Genomic DNA, 24780 nt, shown 5'->3' on the forward strand with positions numbered 1-24780 from the left:
CCATTGGTGTACAGCCGTGTGTCTGTGACTATATGCTAATGCTAGTATCAGCCCTTCCCTCGGTGTACAGCCATATGTTTGTGACTTTACGGTAATGCTGGTATCAGCCCTTCCCTTGGTGTACAGCCGTATGTCTGTGACTTTATGCTAATGCTAGTATCAGCCCTTCCCTTGGTGTATAGCTGTGTGTCTGTGACCATATGCTAATGCTGGTATCAGCCCTTCCTTTGGTGTACAGCTGTGTGTCTGTGACTATATGCTAATGCTAGTATCAGCCCTTCCCCTGGTGTACAGCTGTGTGTCTGTGACCATATGCTAATGCTAGTATCAGCCCTTCCCTCGGTGTACAGCCGTGTGTCTGTGACTATATGCTAATGCTAGTATCAGCCCTTCCATTGGTGTACAGCCGTATATCTGTGACTATATGCTAATGCTGGTATCAGCCCTTCCCTTGGTGTACAGCCGTGTGTCTGTGACTATATGCTAATGCTAGTATCAGCCCTTCCCTTGGTGTACATCCGTGTGTTTGTGACTATATGCTAATGCTAGTATCAGCACTTCCCCTGGTGTACAGCTGTGTGTCTGTGACCATATGCTAATGCTAGTATCAGCCCTTCCCTCGGTGTACAGCCGTGTGTCTGTGACTATATGCTAATGCTAGTATCAGCCCTTCCCCTGGTGTACAGCTGTGTGTCTGTGACTATATGCTAATGCTAGTATCAGCCCTTCCATTGGTGTACAGCCGTGTGTCTGTGACTATATGCTAATGCTAGTATCAGCCCTTCCCTTGGTGTACAGCCATATGTTTGTGACTTTACGGTAATGCTGGTATCAGCCCTTCCCTTGGTGTACAGCCGTATGTCTGTGACTTTATGCTAATGCTAGTATCAGCCCTTCCCTTGGTGTATAGCTGTGTGTCTGTGACCATATGCTAATGCTGGTATCAGCCCTTCCTTTGGTGTACAGCTGTGTGTCTGTGACTATATGCTAATGCTAGTATCAGCCCTTCCCTCGGTGTACAGCTGTGTGTCTGTGACCATATGCTAATGCTAGTATCAGCCCTTCCCTCGGTGTACAGCTGTGTGTCTGTGACTATATGCTAATGCTAGTATCAGCCCTTCCATTGGTGTACAGCTGTGTGTCTGTGACCATATGCTAATGCTAGTATCAGCCCTTCCATTGGTGTACAGCTGTGTGTCTGTGACCATATGCTAATGCTAGTATCAGCCCTTCCATTGGTGTACAGCTGTGTGTCTGTGACTATATGCTAATGCTAGTATCAGCCCTTCCCCTGGTCTACAGCCGTATGTCTGTGACTTTATGCTAATGCTAGTATCAGCCCTTCCCTTGGTGTATAGCTGTGTGTCTGTGACCATATGCTAATGCTGGTATCAGCCCTTCCTTTGGTGTACAGCTGTGTGTCTGTGACTATATGCTAATGCTAGTATCAGCCCTTCCCCTGGTGTACAGCTGTGTGTCTGTGACCATATGCTAATGCTAGTATCAGCCCTTCCCTCGGTGTACAGTCGTGTGTCTGTGACTATATGCTAATGCTGGTATCAGCCCTTCCTCGGGTGTACAGCTGTGTGTCTGTGACCATATGCTAATGCTAGTATCAGCCCTTCCCTCGGTGTACAGCTGTGTGTCTGTGACCATATGCTAATGCTAGTATCAGCCCTTCCCTCGGTGTACAGCTGTGTGTCTGTGACTATATGCTAATGCTAGTATCAGCCCTTCCCTTGGTGTACAGCCGTGTGTCTGTGACTATATGCTAATGCTAGTACCAGACCTTCCCCTGGTGTACAGCTGTGTGTCTGTGACTATATGCTAATGCTAGTATCAGCCCTTCCATTGGTGTACAGCCGTGTGTCTGTGACTATATGCTAATGCTAGTATCAGCCCTTCCCTCGGTGTACAGCCGTATGTTTGTGACTTTATGCTAATGCTGGTATCAGCCCTTCCCTTGGGGTACAGCCGTATGTCTGTGACTTTATGCTAATGCTAGTATCAGCCCTTTGCCTGGTGTACAGCTGTGTGTCTGTGACTATATGTTAATGCTAGTATCAGCCCTTCCCCGGGTGTACAGCTGTGTGTCAGTGACTATATGCTAATGCTAGTATCAGCCCTTCCATTGGTGTACAGCTGTGTGTCTGTGACTATATGCTAATGCTAGTATCAGCCCTTCCATTGGTGTACAGCTGTGTGTCTGTGACTATATGCTAATGTTAGTATCAGCCCTTCCCCTGGTGTACAGCTGTGTGTCTGTGACTATATGCTAATGCTGGTATCAGCCGTTCCCTTGGGGTACAGCTGTGCATCTGACTGTGTAAGGACCGAGACGCCCACATTTGAGTGTCTATAGATGCTGTAATACTGCTTGGCATGTCATTAGATGCCACCATCAATCGCACCACTGAAACTTGCACCAGCCCTAATATATATATATATATATATATATACGTACATTCACATCTACATCCACATCACAGTATACTTACCGGAGAATTGATTTGCCTGCTGCATGACGACTGTGCTCCTTCTTTGGTCCTTGTAGTCCGGCGGCGGTCTCGTCAGATGCCTGTTCAATAGATCTTGGCTGTTACATTTCTCCTGCAAAACAATAAAAATCTCTAGGCATTTAATGTGTTTAGGCATGTACCAAATAATTTTGAAAGTCACTATTATAAGGTAAGGATCGGATAATTGTGAATACGGGGACGAAGGACTTAAGCTGGGTACAAATTAAATGATGTATGTACCCAGCGATGCGACCGGCGTCCCTCCCCCCAGCTGACGGTCTGACATATCGGGTGGCCGGTACACACTAGACGATCCGGTGACCAACCACCAGATATGTCAGACCCTGCCGCATCCCGCAGCATGGGGTTGTCAGATGACATAGTGCGTACACACTGGACGATTTCAATGATTTGTCATTCCGATGCGTTGGAATTGGGCAAATCGTTAAAAAAATCATCTAGTGTGTACGCACCATACAGTAGTCAATCCCAGCACTACATTCCCGGCAGGGGATTTAACATAGGCGTCAAAATACCGATGCCTATGTTAATACCGACACCGGGACCCCGGACCGATCGTCCAGCGCCGGAGGATACCGGACCGATCGTCCAGCGCCGGAGGTAAGTAGCGATGTAGGCGGAGATTTGGGGGTTAGGTTTACAGGGTTAGGCACCCCCCCCAGGGAGGGTTAGGCTGGGGAAAGAAGGGGTTAGGTTTAGGCACTACGGGGGGAGGTTTGGGTTAGGGACCCACCACCCGTGATGGTTAGATTTAGGGTGTAGGGAGGGGAGGTTATGTTTAGGCACTAACAGGAGGAAGTTAGGATTAGGGGAGGTAAGGGTTAAGCACCCCTAAAGGAGGGATGGGGGCGGGGAGAGGGGAGGGTTAGATTACTTACCTCCGCTGTCGGGATTTCCTCCGCTTCAGGCTAGCGCTGTCGGGATTTGAACCGGCGGCTACACAGCCATCGGCATTTCAATCTCATTCCCCTGCTACCATGTGATTAACTGATAAATGTATTTGACGCCATAAGCATCCCAATTTGCATTTCTCAGAATGCCCAGGTAATTATTTTTGGAGGTTTTTTTTTTTTAATAAGATGAGCAAATTTGAGATGCCGGTGGATACATTCGTACATCGACCACATGAGCAGTGTATAGACATAGAGGTAATGATGCCATGTTTTGTCGTGAGTAACCTCTCCCTTTGTGAGACACAGATATTGTTTGTCTATGATAGCACTATTACCAGTTAATTGTTACATTTCTGGTGCTCACGCTTGAAACCGTTTTTCCAAGGGCTCCACCGGATCGGTAGTATAGCACCGCCAAACTTTAAAATGGGTGTGAGCAGGAGGACCAATAGGAAGCTGCAAGCTCCCCTGTCTCCTAAGTTGTATTTTAATTAATACCCCTTTCACACTGCCATCATGTAACCCGGGTTATAGCACATGAACGCGCAGCAACCCGGGTTACTGCGCAGTGTGAAAGGGCCAGGTTGAAATATCCCGGGTCGAGCTGGGTTGAACACCAGTTTAAACCAGCTCGTGGGGCGGTGTGAATGGATAACCCGGGTCACGGTGACCCAGGTCCAGTTCACTGCATAGGGAGAGCCGACGCGTGGAGATGATCTCATCTTAAGGGTTTTGAATAAAGGCTTTATAATCAGTTCTGTCTTTATCACATGTGGCAACTTTTCTGTCTTCAAAGTTTGAGATGTACGTCTCTGCCGAAATGCAACTGGAAAATGCATCCCATTAAATGTACATGATTTTCAATGGCTCATAGGTGGGGAAAAAGTCCTTCTGCGAATTAAATTGCCGTGCTCCCACTCAGCATAACGAGGACACTCCCCTAAAGTTGTGCCCTCTCCACCCTTTAGCTCATTTCAATCATTTCGCTCAATACAGTGAAACCTCATCCTTGCCCTGCTCAAGAAAAAAGTTGTAAAGTTGTGCATAATCCCTACTTTGCAAAGAGTCTGTGCAGCTCCTATCATCGGCCTGGGTACTACCTCTATCTAACTCCTTAAACCTACACCGGAAATCTAGACTCACTTGTGCAAACCGAGATGTAATGAATTATACAACCCACTAAACACTTTTTAACTTGGGATGTGCAGGATTGGATAGGTTCGAATTTTCCCGCCAAGTTCGGATTTTTCCCGCCAAAAATCGGGTCTCAGAAAGAGGCAAAACGTCATCTTTCATGGACAAACATCATCATTCCTGGACAAAAGTCCATGGAAGATGATGTTTGTCCATGAAAGACGACGTTTTGCCACTTTCTGAGTCCCGATTTTTGGCGGGAAAATTTCGAACCTATCCGAGCCTGCACATCCCTACTTTTAACCCTTGCAATCTGGCTGGATCACAATGCAAAATGAATCATTAAATTACTTTGCCGGTGTCCCAAATTAGACTAATCGCAAACCCCAAAACATGAATGCACTTCATATACAATGTATGAATGTCACAGTATATGTAAAATGTTTATTTGATGGATGTTTTTAAATTCAGTAATTATTGATTTATTGATAGAAATATGTTTTAGTGGCCACTAGATAATTATATAATTGGCAAGATTATAAAATATTCTTCATTGACATTTTGCTGCAGACACAATGCATCCCGTCCATGCCCACTTCCAAGAGATCCCAGAGGGTAGAACCAAAAAACAAATGCAATGGGTGTGATGAAACGACTTGCGCCACCTGCTGTGAAATTCCATAATGACATCATTTGCAGTGAATTGTGTCATCAAGACCCCAGCCACTTCCTTAGGGGACTCTGGAGCTAACGGCTCATACACGCTAAACGATAAATTGAACGATATGGACGATAACGATATCCTTATCGTTCATTGCGTTCAATATCGTCCAGTGTATATGCAAGATATTGTTAACGATGTGTGCTCCTGCGAATCGTTAACGATGTCTTTCATCGCCTGAACTTGCAGGGTAACTTGACGATATAGTCAGGTTGTGCATGCTCAGGGATGAGGGAGGGTAGGTTCAATGAACGATATCGTTCAGTGTGTATGCTCAATGTCGTTCCCGACATTGATCCCGGCAGTACAGTGAAAACACTTAACGATATCACTCATGGAGCATATCGTTAAGTGTGTATGCGGCTTAAGGATCAGTGGTGGGGCTGCAGCACAGTACACAATTCAGATAGGGGAGCCACACCAACTGCCACCCCAAACATCGCTGGTTGGGACTGACTGGCAGTTGGTGTGGCTCCCCTATCTGAATTGTGGACTGCGCTGCAGCCCCACCTCTGGAGCCGCCACTGCTAAGTATAGTGCATCCACGTAGAGTTTTTGCAACATTTTTGTAGTCATTAGAGTACTACAAGTCCCATCCTACCTGTATTCTGAATTTTATTCTTAGCTATGTTATGCATTTTAAATATTTCTCTTTATATATACAGTCAGGTGCATAAATATTGGGACATTGACAGAATTTTCATATTTTGGCCTCTATTCACCACCACAATTGCTTTGAAATGAAACAAACAAGATGTGCTTTAACTGCAGACTTTCAGATTTAATTTGAGGATAATTACATCCAAATCAGGTGAACGGTGTAGGAATTACAATGGTTTCTATATGTGCCTCCCACTTTTTAAGGGATCAAAAGTAATGGGACTATCAACTCAAAAGCTATTTAATGGACAGGTGTGGGCTATTCCCTCGTTATTTCATGATCAATTAAGCAGGTAAAAGGTCTGGAGTTGATTCTAGGTGTGACATTTGTATTTGGAATCAGTTGCTGTTGACTCTCAATATGAGATCCAAAGAGCTGTCACTATCAGTGAAGCAAGCCATCATTAGGCTGAAAACAAACCCATCAGAGAGATAGCAAAAACATTTGGTGTGGCCAAATCAACTGTTTGGAACATTCTTAAAAAGAAAGAATGCACTGGAGAGCTCAGCAACACCAAAAGACCCAGAAGACCACGGAAAACAACTGTGGTGGATGACAGAAGAATTATTTCCCTGGTGAAGAAAAACCGCTTCACAACAGTTGACCAAATCAAGAACACTCTCCAGGAGGTAGGTGTATATGTGTCAAAGTCAACAATCAAGAGAAGACTTCACAAGAGTGAATATAGAGGGTTCACCACAAGATGTAAACCATTGGTGAGCCACAAAAACAGGAAGACCAGATTAGAGTTTGCCAAACAACATCTAAAAAAGCCATTACAGTTCTGGAACAACATCCTATGGACAGATGAGACAAAGATCAACTTGTACCAGAGTGACGGGAAGAGAAGAGTATGGAGAAGGAAAGGAACTGCCCATGATCCAAAACATACCACCTCATCAGTGAAGCATGGTGGTGGTAGTGTCATGGTGTGGGCATGTATGGCTGCCAATGGAACTGGTTCCCTTGTAGTTATTGATGATGTGACTGCTGACAAAAGCAGCAGAATGAATTCTGAAGTGTTTCGGGCAATATTATATGCTCATATTCAGTCAAATGCTTCAGAACTCATTGGACGGCGCTTCACAGTGCAGATGGACAAGCATACTGCAAAAGCAACCAAAGAGTTTTTTAAGGCTAAAAAGTGGAATGTTATGCAATGGCCAAGTCAATCCCCTGACCTGAATCTGATTGAGCATGCATTTCACTTGATGAAGACAAAACTGAAGGGAAAATGCACCAAGGACAAGCAGGAACTGAAGACATTTGCAGTAGAGGCCTGGCAGAGCATCACCAGGGATGAAACCCAGCGTCTGGTGATGTCTATGCGTTCCAGACTTCAGGCTGTAATTGCCTGCAAAGGATTTGCAACAAAGTATGAAAAAGTGAAAGTTAGATTTAGGATTGTTTAGTTTGTCCCATTACTTTTTGCCCCTTAAAAAGTGGGAGACACACATAGAAACCGTTGTAATTCCTTCACCGTTCACCTGATTTGGATGTAATTACCCTCAAATTAAATCTGAAAGTCTGCAGGTAAAGCACATCTTGTTTGTCTCATTTCAAAGCCATTGTGGTGGTGAATAGAGGCCAAAATATGAAAATTCTGACAATGTCCCAATATTTATGCACCTGACTGTAAACTATTAATATGTAAAGCTCAGAGGATAAGAATATATAATGTCATAATTGTAATCTAATATGCAGAAGAAGAAATGCTACTGTGCAATGGTAAAAATAGGGACATTTAGAGGGACAAACCTTTAAACCTGGGACTGTCCCCGGATACTAAGGACAGTTGGTACTGTACATAGGTAACACTTTTATGCTAACTAACACGTTCATATGATAATACAGAGAATGTAACTTTTACAAGGCGATAATATGGGACTTTTACCATTCCAGCTAACATCTGCTGCTGCATCATCTGCCGCTGCGCAATGTTAGTCTTCTCCATCAGCTGCTGCTGGGTGGTGTAACCAGCTGGACTTGTGCAGGACGTGGGCTGTGAGCCAGGGCCGGGACTCCGTGTGGCGGCAGAGTGCTGTTCCTGTAGTGAGACAGAAAAGCACAAATTCAGCAAAGTGTCACTTTCCATGGCAGTTGTACAGAATGGGCCTCATTCCCGTGCGGTGGATGGGTGGGGCACTCTCTTACCGCTAGGCACGCCCCCAGAGTGAGGAAAGTGGTGGCATTCTGTGAGGCCACACCTCAGTGAATCGCAACCACTCCCCCCCCGCAAATCATGGGCCATGTCTTCAGCGCAAAGATCCCAACAACTGGCTCCCAAAATGTTGTCAGGTGTACATTTACTACGTAACACACCATTAAAGACAGACAGAAATAGAAAAAGTATTAATTAAGTTCAAACAACATCTGTTGCTTACGGTTACCCCTTTGAATCTGCTTTTGTGCTGTGGGCGATTTAGAATGTTAATTACCAATAATGTGAACGGATCGCAGTCGCCAAACTAATAATAATAGTGGGAGGTATGAAGACACACTCAACCAATCAGAGGCGGCTGCCGATTGTCATCATCATCGATACGTTTTGTATGTTATAGATATTTTGCACTATGGGTCATATGTGTCTTAGGGCTCTAGTTACTAAGCAGTGTTAGGAGACAGAGTGAAAAGTGATACGGTGGCAGCCAATCAGCTCCCAACTGCCATCTCACAGGCTGTGTTTGAAAAATGACAGTTGGGAGCTGATTGGCTGGCACCTTATCACTTTTCACTCTGTCTCCTAATACCAGGCTTGCCTACCCTACCGATTTGGTCGGGAGCCTCCCGAATATCGGGTGCCGCTCCCGACCCCCCAGAAAGGCAGGCAAGCATTCCTTGCTGCCGCCTGACCCCTCCCCCAACTACTACAAGAAACCCCCGCAGCGGGGGGCCCGATGACGCGATTTGCGCTGCATCGCATCACCGTAGCTCCACCCCCTGCTTCACAATGCCAATATTTTCAGCATTGTGAAGAGGGGGCGGAGCCACGATGATGCGAACGCGTGGCTCTGCCACTAAAACCGCGTCATCGTCCGGCCACGGCCCCCGCTGTGCACAGACATTCAGCACCCTCCCGGAAGGAGGGAACTGAATGTCGGCATGTATGCCTAACACTGCTTAGTAAATAGACCCCTTAGTCAGCATTTGTGTGGTCAGGCCCTAACTCTGCTTTGCCGATGCTTAAAAACAAACAAACAAAAAAAACATTCCCCGTTCGGCATGCACAGCACAAACAAAAGCACAGATTGCTCCCCAAAACATATATGCTTTAGCCCAACTCTACATATGTGGTGCGATCAAATGCTATTCTTCCCTGCACAAGCTGATTTTGAAGTTATTTTATTGAGTTTTGAAAGATTCCGTGTCTCAGAATAACACTCCCTTTTGGTGTTTATACATTTTTTAAAGATTATTTTTTGTATCATTATTCCCCTGGCTTTCATACAGGTCTGACACATAATTAGACATTCTTCACATGTAACAAATTATGTCAGCCTGGATGATAGCTTCTCTATATGAGCCTTTGCTCGGTGCTACAGATCAGTGCTGGGGGGCATGTCACTCTCTGTCCCCACGTCATCGCAGCCGGTGTAAGAACACAACTCGCCATGTCTAAATATAAAAGCATACATGACACACAGATCAAGACCAAAGCTCAACACGAAATATTAAGATATCATTTTTGAATGATAAAAGTACAAAGTGAATTTTATATAAGTGAAAAGTGATGGTGTGAATATTATGTTGTTTTTATACCCTTGTAGTAATTTATACCCACCACTAGAATAATTAATATAATTTCTACAGCGGAACACAGTGATTTTATATTGTATTACAACATAATATTCACACAATCACTTTTGACTTCTATAAAATTCACTTTGTACTTTTATCAATCAAAAATTATATTTTAATATTTCGTGTTGAGCTTTGGTTTTCAGTGAGTTACATGTGTTCTTTTAATATATATCAATAAAAGTTACATTTTATTTATATTAGTCCTAGTGCACTGCCTGATAGACTTCTTTTTTCTGTTTTTGTATCAATTAATACATAAGTCTGGTGGTGACACATCCCTTACTATTGAATTCTATATATGATGTAAATGTGAATTTGGGATTATAGGACTCCTTAATTAATCAATTAAATCTATATGCATTAAGGATATATTCAGGGTTCATAGAGGTCTGTGCGGAAACTATTTTTGTGAGTTTGTTACACAGAACAAGATGAATGCTCTATACTGCGTCAATCAATTAGCATGTCAGTAGCCGTCGCTTGGGATCCGATGCAAGTAGAGACAGATATTTAATTGTACCTGATATTGCAAATACACAAGTTTAATATATGTACTTTATTTCATAGGCACCGATTTATCATTAAATATTTGCGGCTTATAACCGCACATTTTTAGTAGCCCCCAGATGTATTATGGGGGGATAGCAGCAGTTATCTCCAATATCTGCTAAAGTCACAACCCCCATAGTTTTGTATGGGGGATGCGACGCTGTCACATTTACGGAGCTCCGGAGGAACCCCTCTCCACCCCCCCGATAATGGCCGACTAGCAAGCTTGGTCTGCAGTACGGCACAGGAGTGGAGAGACGGTCACATTGCAGGGACAGACACATTCTGGAGCTCCTGTTCCTGCGGGTGATATTTCATACATTCCTGCGCGATCATGGTTGATATTTCATACATTCCTGCGCTATCATCGCATCCTGCAATGCAACATTGGCGCTAATATCGCGCTTAAATCTCATTGCAAGTGCGATTATTGATAAATGGCCCTCAAGGGCGAGTGCAGGACTTTTAGAGTAGGGGGTTTCCAAATGGCTGATTTTGTAACTAAGCAAATAGAACAACAGAAGCCAAATGGTCCGATTGGTGCAAATATATAGAATAATAATATCTATTGAACCACCATATAATTGTCTAGAATGATAAAAAAAAATGCAAAAATATCCAGCAGCTGCTGCAGTGCTTTGGGCAAAATGGGCGTAAATTACTCCCAAAAAGAGTGCAGAAAAATAGCGTATTTCTATACATATTCAGAGCTGTACATGCCGCCAGATTTGCACCTGGGTTACAACTAGAGATGAGCGGGTTCAGATTAGTTCGGATTTTCCCGCCAAATTCAGATTTTTTTTCCCGCCAAAAATTGGATCTCAGAAAGAGGCAAAACGTCATCGTTCATGGACAAACATCATCATTCCTGGACAAAAGTCCATGAAAGATGACGTTTTGCCTCTTTCTGAGACTCTATTTTTGGTGGGAAAAAAAAATCTGAATTTGGCGGGAAAATCCGAAATAATCCGAACCCGCTCATCTCTAATTACGAGTCATCATCAAGGCGTCTTTGCACCTGCCCTATAGCAGGCATGTATGCGTGTTTCGACAGGTTCTGCATGATCTGAATTTTCATAAACATGCCTTTTATATATTCAGCCTACATACGAAAATTATAAGGTCATGTGTGTTAGCAGATGCGTGAGAGTTTGTATGTGCAGCCCGAACTAGAGTGGGTCTCATCCAGGTGCATCAGTTCTATCCAACATCCCCCAAAAAATACACTTATGTTGTCTTCTGGCGAAATCGCCCCTCATCTGTGTGCACTGTGCGATAGCTTTGAAGAAGAAATTGATTTGAATAACTAAACATTCCCTTATTGTACATATCTGCATAGTACGTTGGCACCAAATAAATAAAGGCTAAAGCCGGGTACACACTATGCCATCCACTGAACGATCTTTTGTTCTGGCACGGATCGGAACGATGGCTCGTGCGGATCACATATTGTGTACGGACTATCTGCGCACTCCCGCGGTCGCATACGATGACGTGCTGCATGGGCAACCGGACGATATCGCATGCGGCGCCATTGCAGCTACTGAAGGATGGAACTAGGGATTGTTTGACGTTCATTACAACGCTCAGTGTGTTCCCGCAACACAATATGTCGGCCCATCGGACTGACATATCGTCCGGATAAACATAGGCATGTGTGTACCCAGTATAATAATAATGTCAGGGAATCAGCCATTATAGGATCTATTTAATAACCTAACTAGTCGCCGGCGGTATAGTAATTTAGTTATCACTGCCTCTCGCAGTCATACTCGCGTTTATACTGCCAGTATTTGCCATCACTGAACTGTTCGGCGAGGTCCAGCTGTCTCCCTCGTCCGCGGTGTCGTCTGCTGTGTTGTCGGTAGACTAACGCTGTTCAATCCGGCGATCTTTCATTTAATATGTTTAAGAACGAGTCATAACCCCTTTAGCACTATTTTTTGATCCGTTTTTGCAGAAACTCTTATGCCATCTACAGATGGCGTAAGCGGTACATTCCCCAATGCCAGCAATGGGAACCTAGCAAAGTCTTTCCGGCTGTAGCGAGGCCTCCCTGTGTATGTCTGTACTGTATTTGTATTGACTGTGATTGAGAAGAACCAGAGATTTCTTGCAAAAGGATAAAGATGGGAGGACTTGGGCAGCAAGCTGTCAGGCAGTCGGTGGGGCCTGGAATTCCATTCCCGTTCCTTGGAAAAGCAAGGCTTAACCGTACACCGAAGCTGTGCAGTCATTGGTAGAGCCAAACATGGCACATACATTCAGCGGATTAAGGGAGTTTCATGCTTAATGCTGTCAAGCTGTGGTTATGGCAAAGATGTTTGGAAATTATTATAAGTAAGCTACGCTGTACAGCTGCCAAGAATCAATAAATGGAAGGTCAGGAAGATATACTGAGTTATGTTGTTCAGGGAGAAAATGTCATTTATTAACCCCAAAGGCTAGATTTACTAGCGTGTAAGTGTAGTAGAACATGCACTTTTTCTCACTTAGAAAAGCTGAATACAATGTGGGCACATTAACTCTTGAATCTGCGTTAAGAGTTTGTACGTTAGCAAAGAACGGCGAACGCTGCAGAACTTTCTCCCTCCTAGGAGCATTTGTACAAGTGAGAAGTACTCTGGGTCTGATTGCGAGATTTTACATAAATGCAATATTAACGTAAATCTCCGATGTTTAATGATCTTCGTTACGTATGCGCAGCATCTGTACCGCACATGCACAGATCTGGTCCTGCGACAACGTTCGCAGTGCCTTAAAAGCCGCAGCATGACTGACATGCTTCTGGCGTATATGGGGGTGGCGATGGGAAGCAATCCAGAAAACAGGCCATGCCAAAGCCAGGGGCTATTGGATGCATCCAAGGACGCATCTTCACTGGCCCCGGCAGCGTGATTTTGCCAGACATCCAGAGTAACATGAAGGCTACTCAAATAACCTATGGTCACGCAGTTGATCCGATGCTGAGTCTTCGTATGCGGCAGAAAATCAGGGAAGCCGGCAGTGGGCATCTATTTACTTGAGACGCCTTGTGCGGCTTTTGCCTAATTTGCATAACAGCCGCTGTGTACAACGAACGCAGTGACATTGGCGTATATATCTGAATCAGTCCCTGTCTGCAGTCATGTAGTAATAAAAATGGTGAGTAACAAGAGCGTTGAGCAATGTTATTTAGGGACGATCCCTCCAATTATACCTCTGAGAACACTGTGATAAAAGTTAGCCTGACATTCCTCCAATTATAAACATTATTAACAAATATCCCTAAGGTGATCGGCCAGCACATTTGCTACTAAGTGTGGGCTGATTACCATGATCGGGGTATAACCTGCAGCACGCACGCCTCTCATACCTTGTATTGCTATCTCTATTGTCCATTATCATGAACTTTTTTTTATATTGTTTTTGAGACCTTCTGTTTATAATATCAAACTAGTCAGCTATCCAACTTGTGCACTGGTTAGCATGATTGGACGGAATCCTGCACGCTAACCATGTTACTCAATACATTTTAACATTGGGACTGGTTGATCGCCCTACTGTCCCAAAATACTCTGCAGAGCAATTATTTATTTGTACACACAGGGGCATGAGATCTGTCGGGCCCTGGAACTACGTGTGGGAGCGTGGCCACTCCCTGTTGGGAATACTGGACCCTCTTTACATCGGTAGCTATGCCTCACTGGTAGGCCTTGACCACAAGACAAACCATGCTCACAGTCAGTGCAGAACTAGCGGCAGTGCAGCCGGTGGCTGGCACTGGGGCCCGCTGTGGTGCAGGGGCCCATAGCCACTGTACCCGCCGCCAGTGTCCACCCGAGCCCAACAGTATTTAAGTGTAGTGCAGACCGCAGTGAGAGTGGTCCGCACTACGCAGTAACAAACACACTGTCGCCAGCGGGGCACAATTTACTTGTGTTTCATTTAAATATCGGTTATATGTTGATGAGTTATTCCCTCTAAAGTGAATCCTTCTAAATCTCTGTTATATCTAAGGTAAGGAGAATTATACAATGCACCTATGTTGCAGAACCTTTTGCTTCGTTTAAACATATCTGAGATAAAATAATTTTAAAAAGCTACAGGATACAGAAGCAGAACAGCTCAATTACCGGACTGCCTGCCCAAATTGTGTCATAAATATTTGCGCTAAGAAGGAAGCAAAGATTTATTTTTGACATTAGTGCATCTTCTCTTAGAATTTATTGTTATGTGGAGAAGAGATCAAAGACTACTCTGGAATGTGTGGAGGTTGAAGAATGTTGCTCAAGAGAGACCTCTGTATTGCGCACTACTGTAACTCATTGGCTGTACTTCAGAGTACGAGCCAGTCTTAGCTGGACTGATGTCTCTATCTCTATGTAAGTCCAAGTCTATCTTTGATATTTACTCACATTCAATGAATTTCTCCAGTATCAGAACAAGCCCTAGTCTCCTAGAAGCCACTTATCAGAGATGAGCAAAATTTAAATAACTGTTCCCCAAAATAATTGCTTGGTAACAAAACTTCATGTTTCGCAGGACGAATTTGGCCTTAAGCACCCCCGGTACTATCCAAGCCACAGCATTTCAGACAGCTGAAACTTCCAAAATTATTTAGTGAAATAATCACCTCATTCTGCATTTTGGCTAGAAAATGTAAAGCAGGGTACACATTAGACAATTTAAATTTTTTTTTACGATTTAGCCGATTCCGATGGATCGGATAAATCGTTCAAATCGTCAAGTGTGTACGCACTATGGGCCTAATTCAGACAAGCTCGCAAGCGGGTCGATGGCCGGGCAGTGCGCACGCACACTACGCGTGCTCCGGGGCGAGCGAGAAATCACTCGCTCTGGGGCTCCCAACAAAACGGGGCGGCTGTCGATGTTGATCGACAGCTCGTCCCGTTTTGTAGGCGGGGAGGGGGGGGTGGCTGGCCAAACTGAGGCGTTCTCGAAGGAACGCCTGCTGTTTGAGGGTGGCCCTACTGACATCACTCGTGATGTCAGTAGTGAGCTTCCTGCTCTATTAGAGCAGGAAGCTCACTGGGGCTTGCGGGAACGAGACCCTACCACAAGGGTCTTGTCGCAGGCCGATGATCGCGATGGTCGCGACCATCACCTGGCCGCTCGCAAAAGCTGTGGGTGGTCAACCACAGCTTAACGAGCGGCCAGGAGGCCAACTCCATAAAAAAAAAAAACGCCCTGATTCAGGGCTCTGAAAGAGCGTCCGGTTCTGAATCAGGGCCTATGCGTGCTCCAGCGGCGTCGTCAATCGCATCTTCAGGTCGCCCCTAAATGCAGCTCAATCTGACAATCTCGTTAATGATTCCCCGTAAATCGTGCAGCGTGTACGCACTACCGGACGACCAGGCGATATGTTAACATTACATAGTTAACGATCTAACCACCAAACGATGCAAGATATATCGTTCGGTCGTTTGGTAGATTGAACAGTGTGTATGCACTATGGGCCTGATTCAGCAGGGATCGCAGTTGTTTACACGCGCTGAAATGGCCGATTGTTGCATACTGCGCATGCATTGCAGTGCGCGTACTAGCTATTGCGATCGGGACTGCGATCGCAGAGGCTACGCAGACTCATCCCAGAGTGATTGACAGGAAGTGCCGTTTGTGGGTGGTGACGAGGGGGGAGCGGGGGTCAGGCGAGCGCAGGCGTGCCAGTGTGTTGTGACGGCGTTGCAGGGGCATGCATAAATTAAACCACAGCTATATCATACGCAGCCTGAGGCCTCATGGCGTGCGCAGAAGTTAGCAATTCCTGAGTGAGGTCTGACCTGCCTTAACTGTGCGTATGGGTCCGAAGTTACTCGATTGTTACCGATGTTTCTCTATGTTGCCAAAGTATATGGATGTGTGTAAGGGGAAGTGGGCGTCCTTATATTAGGCTGCGATCGCAATGCAAACATTTGCATATCACCGCTATTGCATGCATGGAAGCAGAATAGCGATCCTTGCTGAATCAGGCCCTCTATCATTTGTCTGGGAGTTCAAGGGGAATCCGGACGACCATCACATCGTTTGCTGATCATCTAATGTGTACCCAACTTTAGATGTTTGCCTGCAGAATGTGGCCATCAGTATAAAGGTGCCCATACACGGTGCGATATAGCAGCTGATCCGACGGATTGGTACGATATCACTGCTATATTGTACCGTGTATGGGCATGATATCAGACTGAGGGCCTAATTCAGACCCGCTCGCAAGCGGGTTGATGTTGGCCAAGTGCGCATGCGCACGAGGGAGCCGGCTCTGTCGTGCGCATGCGCGAGACCCGGATACAAAGGGGTTTCGCTACAAAGGGGGCGTGCTGTCGATGGTGAGTGACAGCACGCCCCCTTTGGTGGGCGTGGCTGGCCAAACGGAGGCGTTCCCATGGGAACGCCTACCGTCTGGGGCCGGTCCCACTGACATCACAAGTGATGTCAGTGGGAGTGCTTTCGGCTCTGATAGAGCCAAAAGCACTCCAGGGCTTGCGGCAACGAGACCCTACCACAAGGGTCTCGTCGCAAGCCCGATGGTCGCGATGGTCTTGACCATCGCGACCATCTTCCTGGCCGCTCGCTTTAGCTGTGGGTGGTCACGCACAGCTATACGAGCGGCCAGGAGGCCGCTCTAAAAAAGAGAAGGAGGGCCCTGATTCAGAGTGAGCGCTCTGAAAGAGCGTCTGGCTCTAAATCAGGCCCTGAGCGCGCTCCCGTGGGGTCGTACATCACACCTCCGGATCTTACTGCAGGTTCACTTGATCTGGGGATGCGGATGTACGATCCCATGCAGCGCTATGCGGGTGGGGGAAGGGGGTGCGGGCATATCGGGCGGTCGGCCACCCGATCGCACCGTGTGTGGGGATCGACCGATATGTTGACAGCGCTACCGGGAACATCGACGCAGATCGGGCAGCTTCTGAGTGACGTCTGACCTACTGCAAAAGAGATTGCAATGGCTAATTTAATAGCGCCTATGAAACAGCGTTTGAACAGTCAGACACGTCTGTGTTTTTATAGCCACCTCCCCATTACCTCCCCCAAATGCTGACTACCTGTCCCTCACTTTGCGAGTGAATCCACCATGTGAGCGCAATCGATAATCAATCGTTGCACGTGCGCAATGGCAAACAATCTCTCAAGCTTTGTTAATATCGGCGTGATTACAGTGAATTGTGGTAAGCTGGAAACGCGGACTCCGCATTTGATTTTCTGCTTTATTTTCTACGCAACAAGTAGTTTATTATCAATCACAGAACAGGAGATTTTAGGCAGAGCAAGGAAAACTTTATGAAACAATTTTCCGTTGTGTAGGACTAAGGCCAGGAGAGCTGTTAAATCCATGTATCTGATCTTTTTATACAAAACATCAATTTTGCCAAGAATGGAACCAAAATAAGCAGTTTTTTAAAACAAGTTGTTATCCTTAATGAAAGCATCTGTTCTTCAATAAAATATGTTCCGCTTGGTTTGATTTGCAGCAGTGCCAGTTAGCCGATACTTCTTCAGTTACCTGCTGCTTCCCCTTAGTAGAGTCCTGCAACTTGTACGCTACAACATTTTTTCTTGGGGCTCCTCCACCTGCAAATCTTCTCGCTCACTGCTTTAATATGATCGCTGAGGTGGGTGTGATCAGGAGGACCAATAACAAGAAATATTCAATCTTTGTGACTTCTAATTGGTCAGCATGGTCACAAACCACTCCTTCACAGCCCCCACTGCTTTCGGCTGGGATTATTACATGAATAACGGAGCATCTTGGATAATGGCTAATGCAGGCGTAGGGGGTGACTTGGGAAGCACAAATTAGGGTGATTTTGTTTTTCTCCTCCATATTACCTGGTAGTTTATCTTAAACTTAAAGAGATATAAATTCTAACAACATTATTGACAGAGAACATTAGAGTTCTTGATTTTCCCCAAAATATTCTTTGTTTAAAAGTTTGTGCTGCAATTTGGCATCACCTAATTGACAAAAATACAATATAAGTAATAAGTTACAGTTTCATAACAGCTGCAAGTTACTGTAGGTACACTTTAACCTACCTTACGTTGATGTATTTTTTTTTATACCTACTATAGGCTGTTGCTGGAGGCATCAGCTGACCTCTATCAAGTCAGTTTGAAAAGATAGCAATTACATCATACCCATCATCCTTATGGTGCATACACACGGTCAGATATGTCAGATGAACGATTTTAGACGGTATGCAATCGGGAAGCCGGCGGACGTAAGCCCGACAGCTGGCTTCCCGACTGCTTTATCCCGGCGAGGGTTAAATGACAGGAGTCTAATCCTAGACGCATGTCATTTTACCGGCGCCCGGCATCCCGATCGAAGAGATGCCACTGTGGACAGCCGCGGGGGGGGGAGAGTTAGGTTTAGGGCTCCTGGGGGGACTCAGGGTTAGGCATCCCCCCGGGAGGTTAGAGTTAGGCTAGGGGGAGGGAGGGTTAGGGTTAGGCACCCCCGGGTTTAGACGGCGGGGGAGGAGGGGTTAGGTTTAGGCACTTAAGGTGCCCACACACATAGCAACATTTTACACGATTTGGCCGATTTCGACAAATCGTGACGACGAATCGGGTAAAAAAAGTACAAATCGTGAGTTTATACTCACGAGCACGATGCCGATGTGCGTCCCCGCTCGACGTACATCGCATCTTCTGATCTGCCGTGCTGTAGGGCAGATTAGCCAATCTGGGATACAATGCATTGGCTGCAAGATAGATCTTTAGTCAGATTGGACATTTTTAACTCCAAATCGTGATCACGATCACGACGGCAAGTGATCACGATCACGACGGCAAGGGAGCTCCCGTGAAAGTTCATGAGGAAATTGGTCATAAAATCGTATCGTGAGGACATCGGTATGTGTGTGGGCACCTTTAGAGGGGGGATTAGGGCTAGGCACTGGGGGGAAGGTTAGGGTTAGGCACCCCTAAGGAGGGTTAGGGTTAGGGGGGTTAGGTTAGTTGATACTTACCTGGGGACGATCGGGATTTTCAGCCGTGTCGGCCTGCCGCTGTCGGGATTTGAACTTCGTAATTCGTATATGTATTCCTTTTAGACTGTATTAAAATGAATGGAATCGTCCAAATATGACTGCAAACACATCAGATGTCAGATATCGTTATCTGACATGCGGGAACGCCCATCGTTCCTCATTGCAGGCCCACATGTCAGATTTTCTTTCATTTATGAACGATTTTTAAAATCGTTATCGTTCAGATCTGACAGAAAATCTGACCGTTTGTATGCACCATTATCTTTCCGAACACATCACACGAATGACAACGCTGGCGGAAAAATGTAGAGGGGCCCCGCTGCAGACATACTATTCATGGGATGGGATCTTATTCTAATGGTGCATACACACGAGACAACCATCAGAGATAACGATATCGCTGAACGATCTCCTGTGTGTGCTGGATGATCGACGGCCAACCCACCAACGATGGCCAACGACCCGCAATCAACGATCGCGGGTCCCTATAGTAACTTGGTCGATATAGACCAGGTTTGCCTGCATGCACGGACGATGGATGATAGCGTTATCGTCCATGCATGTCAGTGCATCACAGGACATTGGTAGGTTGGAAGGGACCAAAAAATGCATGATATGAACGATAACGATATGATCAATATCGTTATCGTTCATATCGAGCATTTTAATTGTCCCGTATGTACTCACCATTAGTGTGATACTGGGAAAAGGGTGCTGGCCTGTGACAACTTTTTTTTTTACTGACCTTACCTATAGTGACGCTAGGAATGGGGCGACTGTCTGCATACCTGCCTACTCTACTGGGATTTCTGGGAGCCTCACGATTTTGGTGGAGCTTTGTCTGATCCTGGGAGAGTTGTCAACTCTCCCTGGACCATCCTCCGCTAATAACTGCATCATCATGACCCCACCCCTGAGACATAGGGCCTGATTCCATAGGTGGACGCAGACGTGGCTGGGTGTTATACTGCAGCCGTGTCTTTATGCTAATGCCGTTGGCGATTTTGTGAACACTGAGACGCTCACATGCAGCGTCTTGCGGCAAGGGCAAATCAGTCACGGTGCGTCTGACGCACTATAGAAGCTTGAGCCAGCCCTATGGCGGGTGTAGTTTCTCTGTCTGAACATGGCGTCCTTTGTCAGCGTTACTGCGTCTTTAGATGCAGCCGTTGTCAGCAACATGCCCAAGTCTCCCTAACCATTCCCCTGTTACCCCCTAGAAACACCCACTGAAATCCACACTTGTACCCCTGTGGTAAATTTGGCATGGAGGTGTAGTTTGACCAGGATTAGGTTTTTGGCTATGTTAGAAGTTTGTCAGGGCCATAGAGGTCTATATGGTGCCCACCAAGTAGGCCATGGAGGCTCTGATTTGAAATGTTTGTATAAGGAAGTTGGCTCAGGATGTCTTCCAGTGCCTAAAACTACACCTATCTGAAGGCACAGGTTGATATGTACCAATTGGGGGCAGGCAAAGCTTCAATGGAAGAGCAGTGAGTCGGAGGATCAAATGTCACACTGCACCTGCACTGACAGTTACTAATTTCCTCCTCTTATGCCATGGTCTCCAATGTTGGATTGCAATGTAAAAAATGAAGGCTGCAGATGTACTTCAAGGTCCATTCTAAAACCCGGGCAACGGCGGGTACCCTAAGTAGTATCCAATAATAGAAGCACATACCTGATTCTGAATCACATGCTCTGCCGATATTGGACTCATTTTAAACAATTATTTTTCTTCTGCACATGTGTCTATATCACGCTGTGCATAAGTCCAGAGTCAAAGCTGCGACTGAGGTGTACGGGAGACGCGCGGTCTCAGATATGTCTTGAAAATGTATCAGGCGTGTCACGCTCCGGACACTTAAAAACACTTTTTAACCTGTGCAGTGCCTGCCCAGGCTAGCGCTGAGGTCCGCTCGCGCTATGCATCACTCCTGGCTGGGGCTGAGGTCTACTCCTGCCCTGTCTGCTCAGTGTCCTGTCACTGAGCATGGAAATGCCTCTTCGTAGTCACTTGCTCACAGCGTGTCTCCCCAGCATAATGATATACAAACTGCATGCCTCCCTCCAGAACAACAGTATGGGCGCAGCCATGTTGGACTCTGTCACCTGATGCTCTTCCTCCACTCAGGGCGCTGCTCCCAGACTAGCTGATTGCAGCATCCAATCCCTGGGGATCCACCCATATAAATTCCATTCCCTGACTGGCCTCTATTGCCAATACAATGGCCCTCATTCAGAGCCGTACGCTCTGAGCAGAGCGCACGCTCTGAATGAGGGCCGGGCTCCATTTTCATGGAGCGTCCTCCTGGACGCTCGTATAGCTGTGGGTCACCACCCACAGGCTATACGAGCGTGCATTGTGATGGCCGCGATGGTCGAGACCATCGCGTCCATCGAATTTGCGAGCCGGAGCCTGCGGTTGAGGTTTTCAACCGCAAGCTCCGGAGTGATTTTGGCTCTATCAGAGCCAAAATCACTCCTACTGACATCACTAGTGATGTCAGTGGGCCGGCTTCTGACGGGAGGCGTTCCCGTGGGAACGCCCCCGTCAGGGAGGCACGCCCCCGGCACGCCCACCAAAGGGGGCGTGCTGTCAATCAACATTGACAGCACGCCCCCTTTGATCGGACACAACGAGCGAAGGATTTTCCTTCGCTCGTCGCGTCTGGCGCATGCGCACGACGGAGCTCCCTCCGTCGTGCGCATGCTCAGTCCATAACATCGACCGACTTGCGAGCGGATAGCCGCTCGCGAGTGGGTCTGAATCAGGCCCAATGTTTCTTCTTGCTGATGTTACAGCTCTGTGCTGAGCTCCCAGGCACTCTGTATCTGAATGGTCCCTGGGGGTCATTCAGACCCACTAGCAAGCGGCAAGTGGGTCGATGTTCCCCACTGCGCATGCGCACGACGGAGGGAGCTCCGTCGTGCGCATGCGTGAGACCCGGACTGCGACAGCCAAGCTGTCGCTCCGGGTCTCGCACCAAAGGGGGCGTGCTGTCGATGTTGATTGACAGCACGCCCCCTTTGGTGGGCGTGCCGGGGGCGTGCCTGCCAGACGGAGGTGCTGCCATGGGAACGCCTACCGTCTGAAGCCGGCCCCACTGACATCACTAGTGATGTCAGTGGGAGTGATTTTGGCTCTGATAGAGCCAAAATCACTCCAGGGCTTGTGGCTGGGAAACCCTACCGCAGGGTTTCCCTCGCAAGTCCGATGGTCGCGATGGTCAAGACCATCGCGACCATCTTTTTGGACGCTTATATATGCTGTGGGTGGTGACCCACAGCTATACGAGCGTCCAGGAGGACGCTCCATTTTAATGGAGGAGGGCCCTGATTCTGGTCAGAGCGTCCGGCTCTTAATCAGGCCCCCAGTCCGTTATATCCAGTTCCCATATCTGGTAAACAAGTCTCCTTTACCATCTTGCACACCAGTCTGATTTTACCACTGAGACTTGTTCTTACGGCCACCATCGGTTCAAGACGATACCTCCCAAGCATCGGTCTCATCCAATGCTTTCAACATTGGACTCATATCAATTGAGTCCTTCAATTCTTCAACATCGGTCCCAACCGATCAAGTTGATTCAATTCATCCTTATCAGACTCATCATTAAGTTCTTCAATTCTTCAACATTAGATTCAGGGCCTGATTCAGAGCCGCTCGTAAGCAGCCGCTCGTTCGCACAACTGCGCATGCATATGGGTCGTAATGCGCATGCGCAAACCAGTCATTGCGGTCGGAAATCGTACGCTCGCAAAATAGCGAGGGGCTGCTAATTTGAGTGACAGAATGTACCATTTGTGGGTGGTAACATGGGAAGGTGCTTGAAAACGGGGGAGTGGAGATCCGAACGCAGGCGTGCCTAACGGTCAAAAGGGCGTTTAATGGGAGTGCATAATTAGTAAAGGAGCGTCATCGACCACGTCACTTGGTTGTCTTTTAGCCTGAACTGCTCACAGTGATAGCGGGAAGTAAATCCTACCACAAGCACTGCGAGCAGTTTAGATGCCTTTCGATGTACCCGATTAATCTAATACCGGAGATGACGTGTGATGCGAATGGCAAAGGGGCGTCTTTACAAAGTAGCGAGCGCATTTTTCGTTCGCTCACTCAGACATAGAGGCGTCAACAAACCGCAAAGAGCGAGCGCTCAATTTAAATAGCCGGCCCCTTTTTAAGAAGGAGCGACCGCAAATAGCGTCCGGCTCTGAATCAGGCCCTCAAATCCATCAAGTTCTTCAAATCATTAACATCGGTCTCAAACCGATCCAGGTCTTCAGCTCAGCATTACCGGTCACTCCGGCCCTACTCAAAAATCCAGCATCATCGGTCCCAACCAGATTATGTGAAAGTGGTTGTGTACACAGACCTTCAACAGCTCACATTGCAGGACATACTTCAGAGGGAGAAACTGCTCCTGCCATAGGGTTGGTGCAACCGATGGTGCCATCTAAAGAAGCACCAATCTATATTACAGCATCTACGGACCCTGACACTTCAGTCCTTGCACAATCGCGTGCACGGATGTACACCAGGGAAGGGCTTTGTAGCTGCATTGGTATAAAGTTGCAGACGGGCATCCGCCAATAGACGCAGACACGGATATGGCTCCGTCACACTCATTATCAGTCCCACAATGCTGTATATGCCAACATTCAACTAGGGAGACGTTTATTTGGTACCATGCAGAAATTTTACCACCTGAGGGTGCGGAGACTCAGATTATTACAGAAATTGGTCGGATTTGGTTAATTTAGTAGGAAAGTGGGATACATGGAAACAAATGATTCCCAGACAATACTTAGAGGTGGGGCCAGCCTCCAGAGGGGGTGTGGCCAGCCTCCACAGAGGCTTGGCTAACTGTTAGGGAGTGCATGGTCTAGGTTTATTTAAATATATATACAGGGCCAGATTATAGGCGGAGCGAAAGTGGCGGTCGTCCCGGGTGGCCCCACACATAGAGGGGCCCCCTACACACTGACACACTCCTCCACTACTTGTACTTTTAAATTGCTGCCGCTGGTGATTCGCTGCACTGCAGTGCCCATTTTTCGGCGACTCAGCTGTGTCTTACAGCGGCCGCTGAGGTGTTTCTCTACAGTCAGGGTCTTGAGAGATTATGTCACCATTCCACGAGACAATGACTGTGAGAGTCTGTGAGGCTGCTGCCACGCGAGATAGACGCTCAGGGCGCTCTTTCACTTACGGAGTTCCTCAGCGGCTGTCTAAACAGTCAGCCTGCTGCCAGCCCAGTGACACTGTGGGCCTGATTCAGAGCCGCTCGTAAGCGGCCCCTCATTTGCTTCGAGCGATGTTCGCACATCTGTGCATGCGTATGGGTTGTAATGCACATGCGCCAGTCAGTGCGGTCGGAAATCGTGTGCTCGCAAAATAGCGAGTGCCTGCTAATTTGAGTGACAGGATGAGGCGTTTTGTGGGTGGTAACAGGGGAAGGTGCTTGAAAACGGGGAGTGGAGA

The 24780-nt window shown here is 46.8% G+C and overlaps 1 protein-coding gene across 1 annotated transcript in view; it reads right to left on the minus strand.

Annotated features, from left to right (window-relative positions):
• Positions 1 to 24780, minus strand: part of MAML2 (mastermind like transcriptional coactivator 2) — a 208687-nt gene that overhangs the window by 21982 nt on the left and 161925 nt on the right. The window contains exons 4-5 of the mRNA XM_088456702.1: positions 7844 to 7996; positions 2499 to 2610 (exon numbers count right to left, since the gene is read on the minus strand). Coding sequence (XP_088312828.1) covers positions 2499 to 2610; positions 7844 to 7996 — 265 coding nt within the window. The remainder of the gene's footprint in view (positions 1 to 2498; positions 2611 to 7843; positions 7997 to 24780) is intronic.

The sequence above is a fragment of the Taudactylus pleione genome, unplaced genomic scaffold (genome assembly GCF_031769625.1).
Source record: "Taudactylus pleione unplaced genomic scaffold, aTauple2 ptg000711l, whole genome shotgun sequence".
NCBI classification, from domain to species: Eukaryota; Metazoa; Chordata; class Amphibia; order Anura; family Myobatrachidae; genus Taudactylus; species Taudactylus pleione.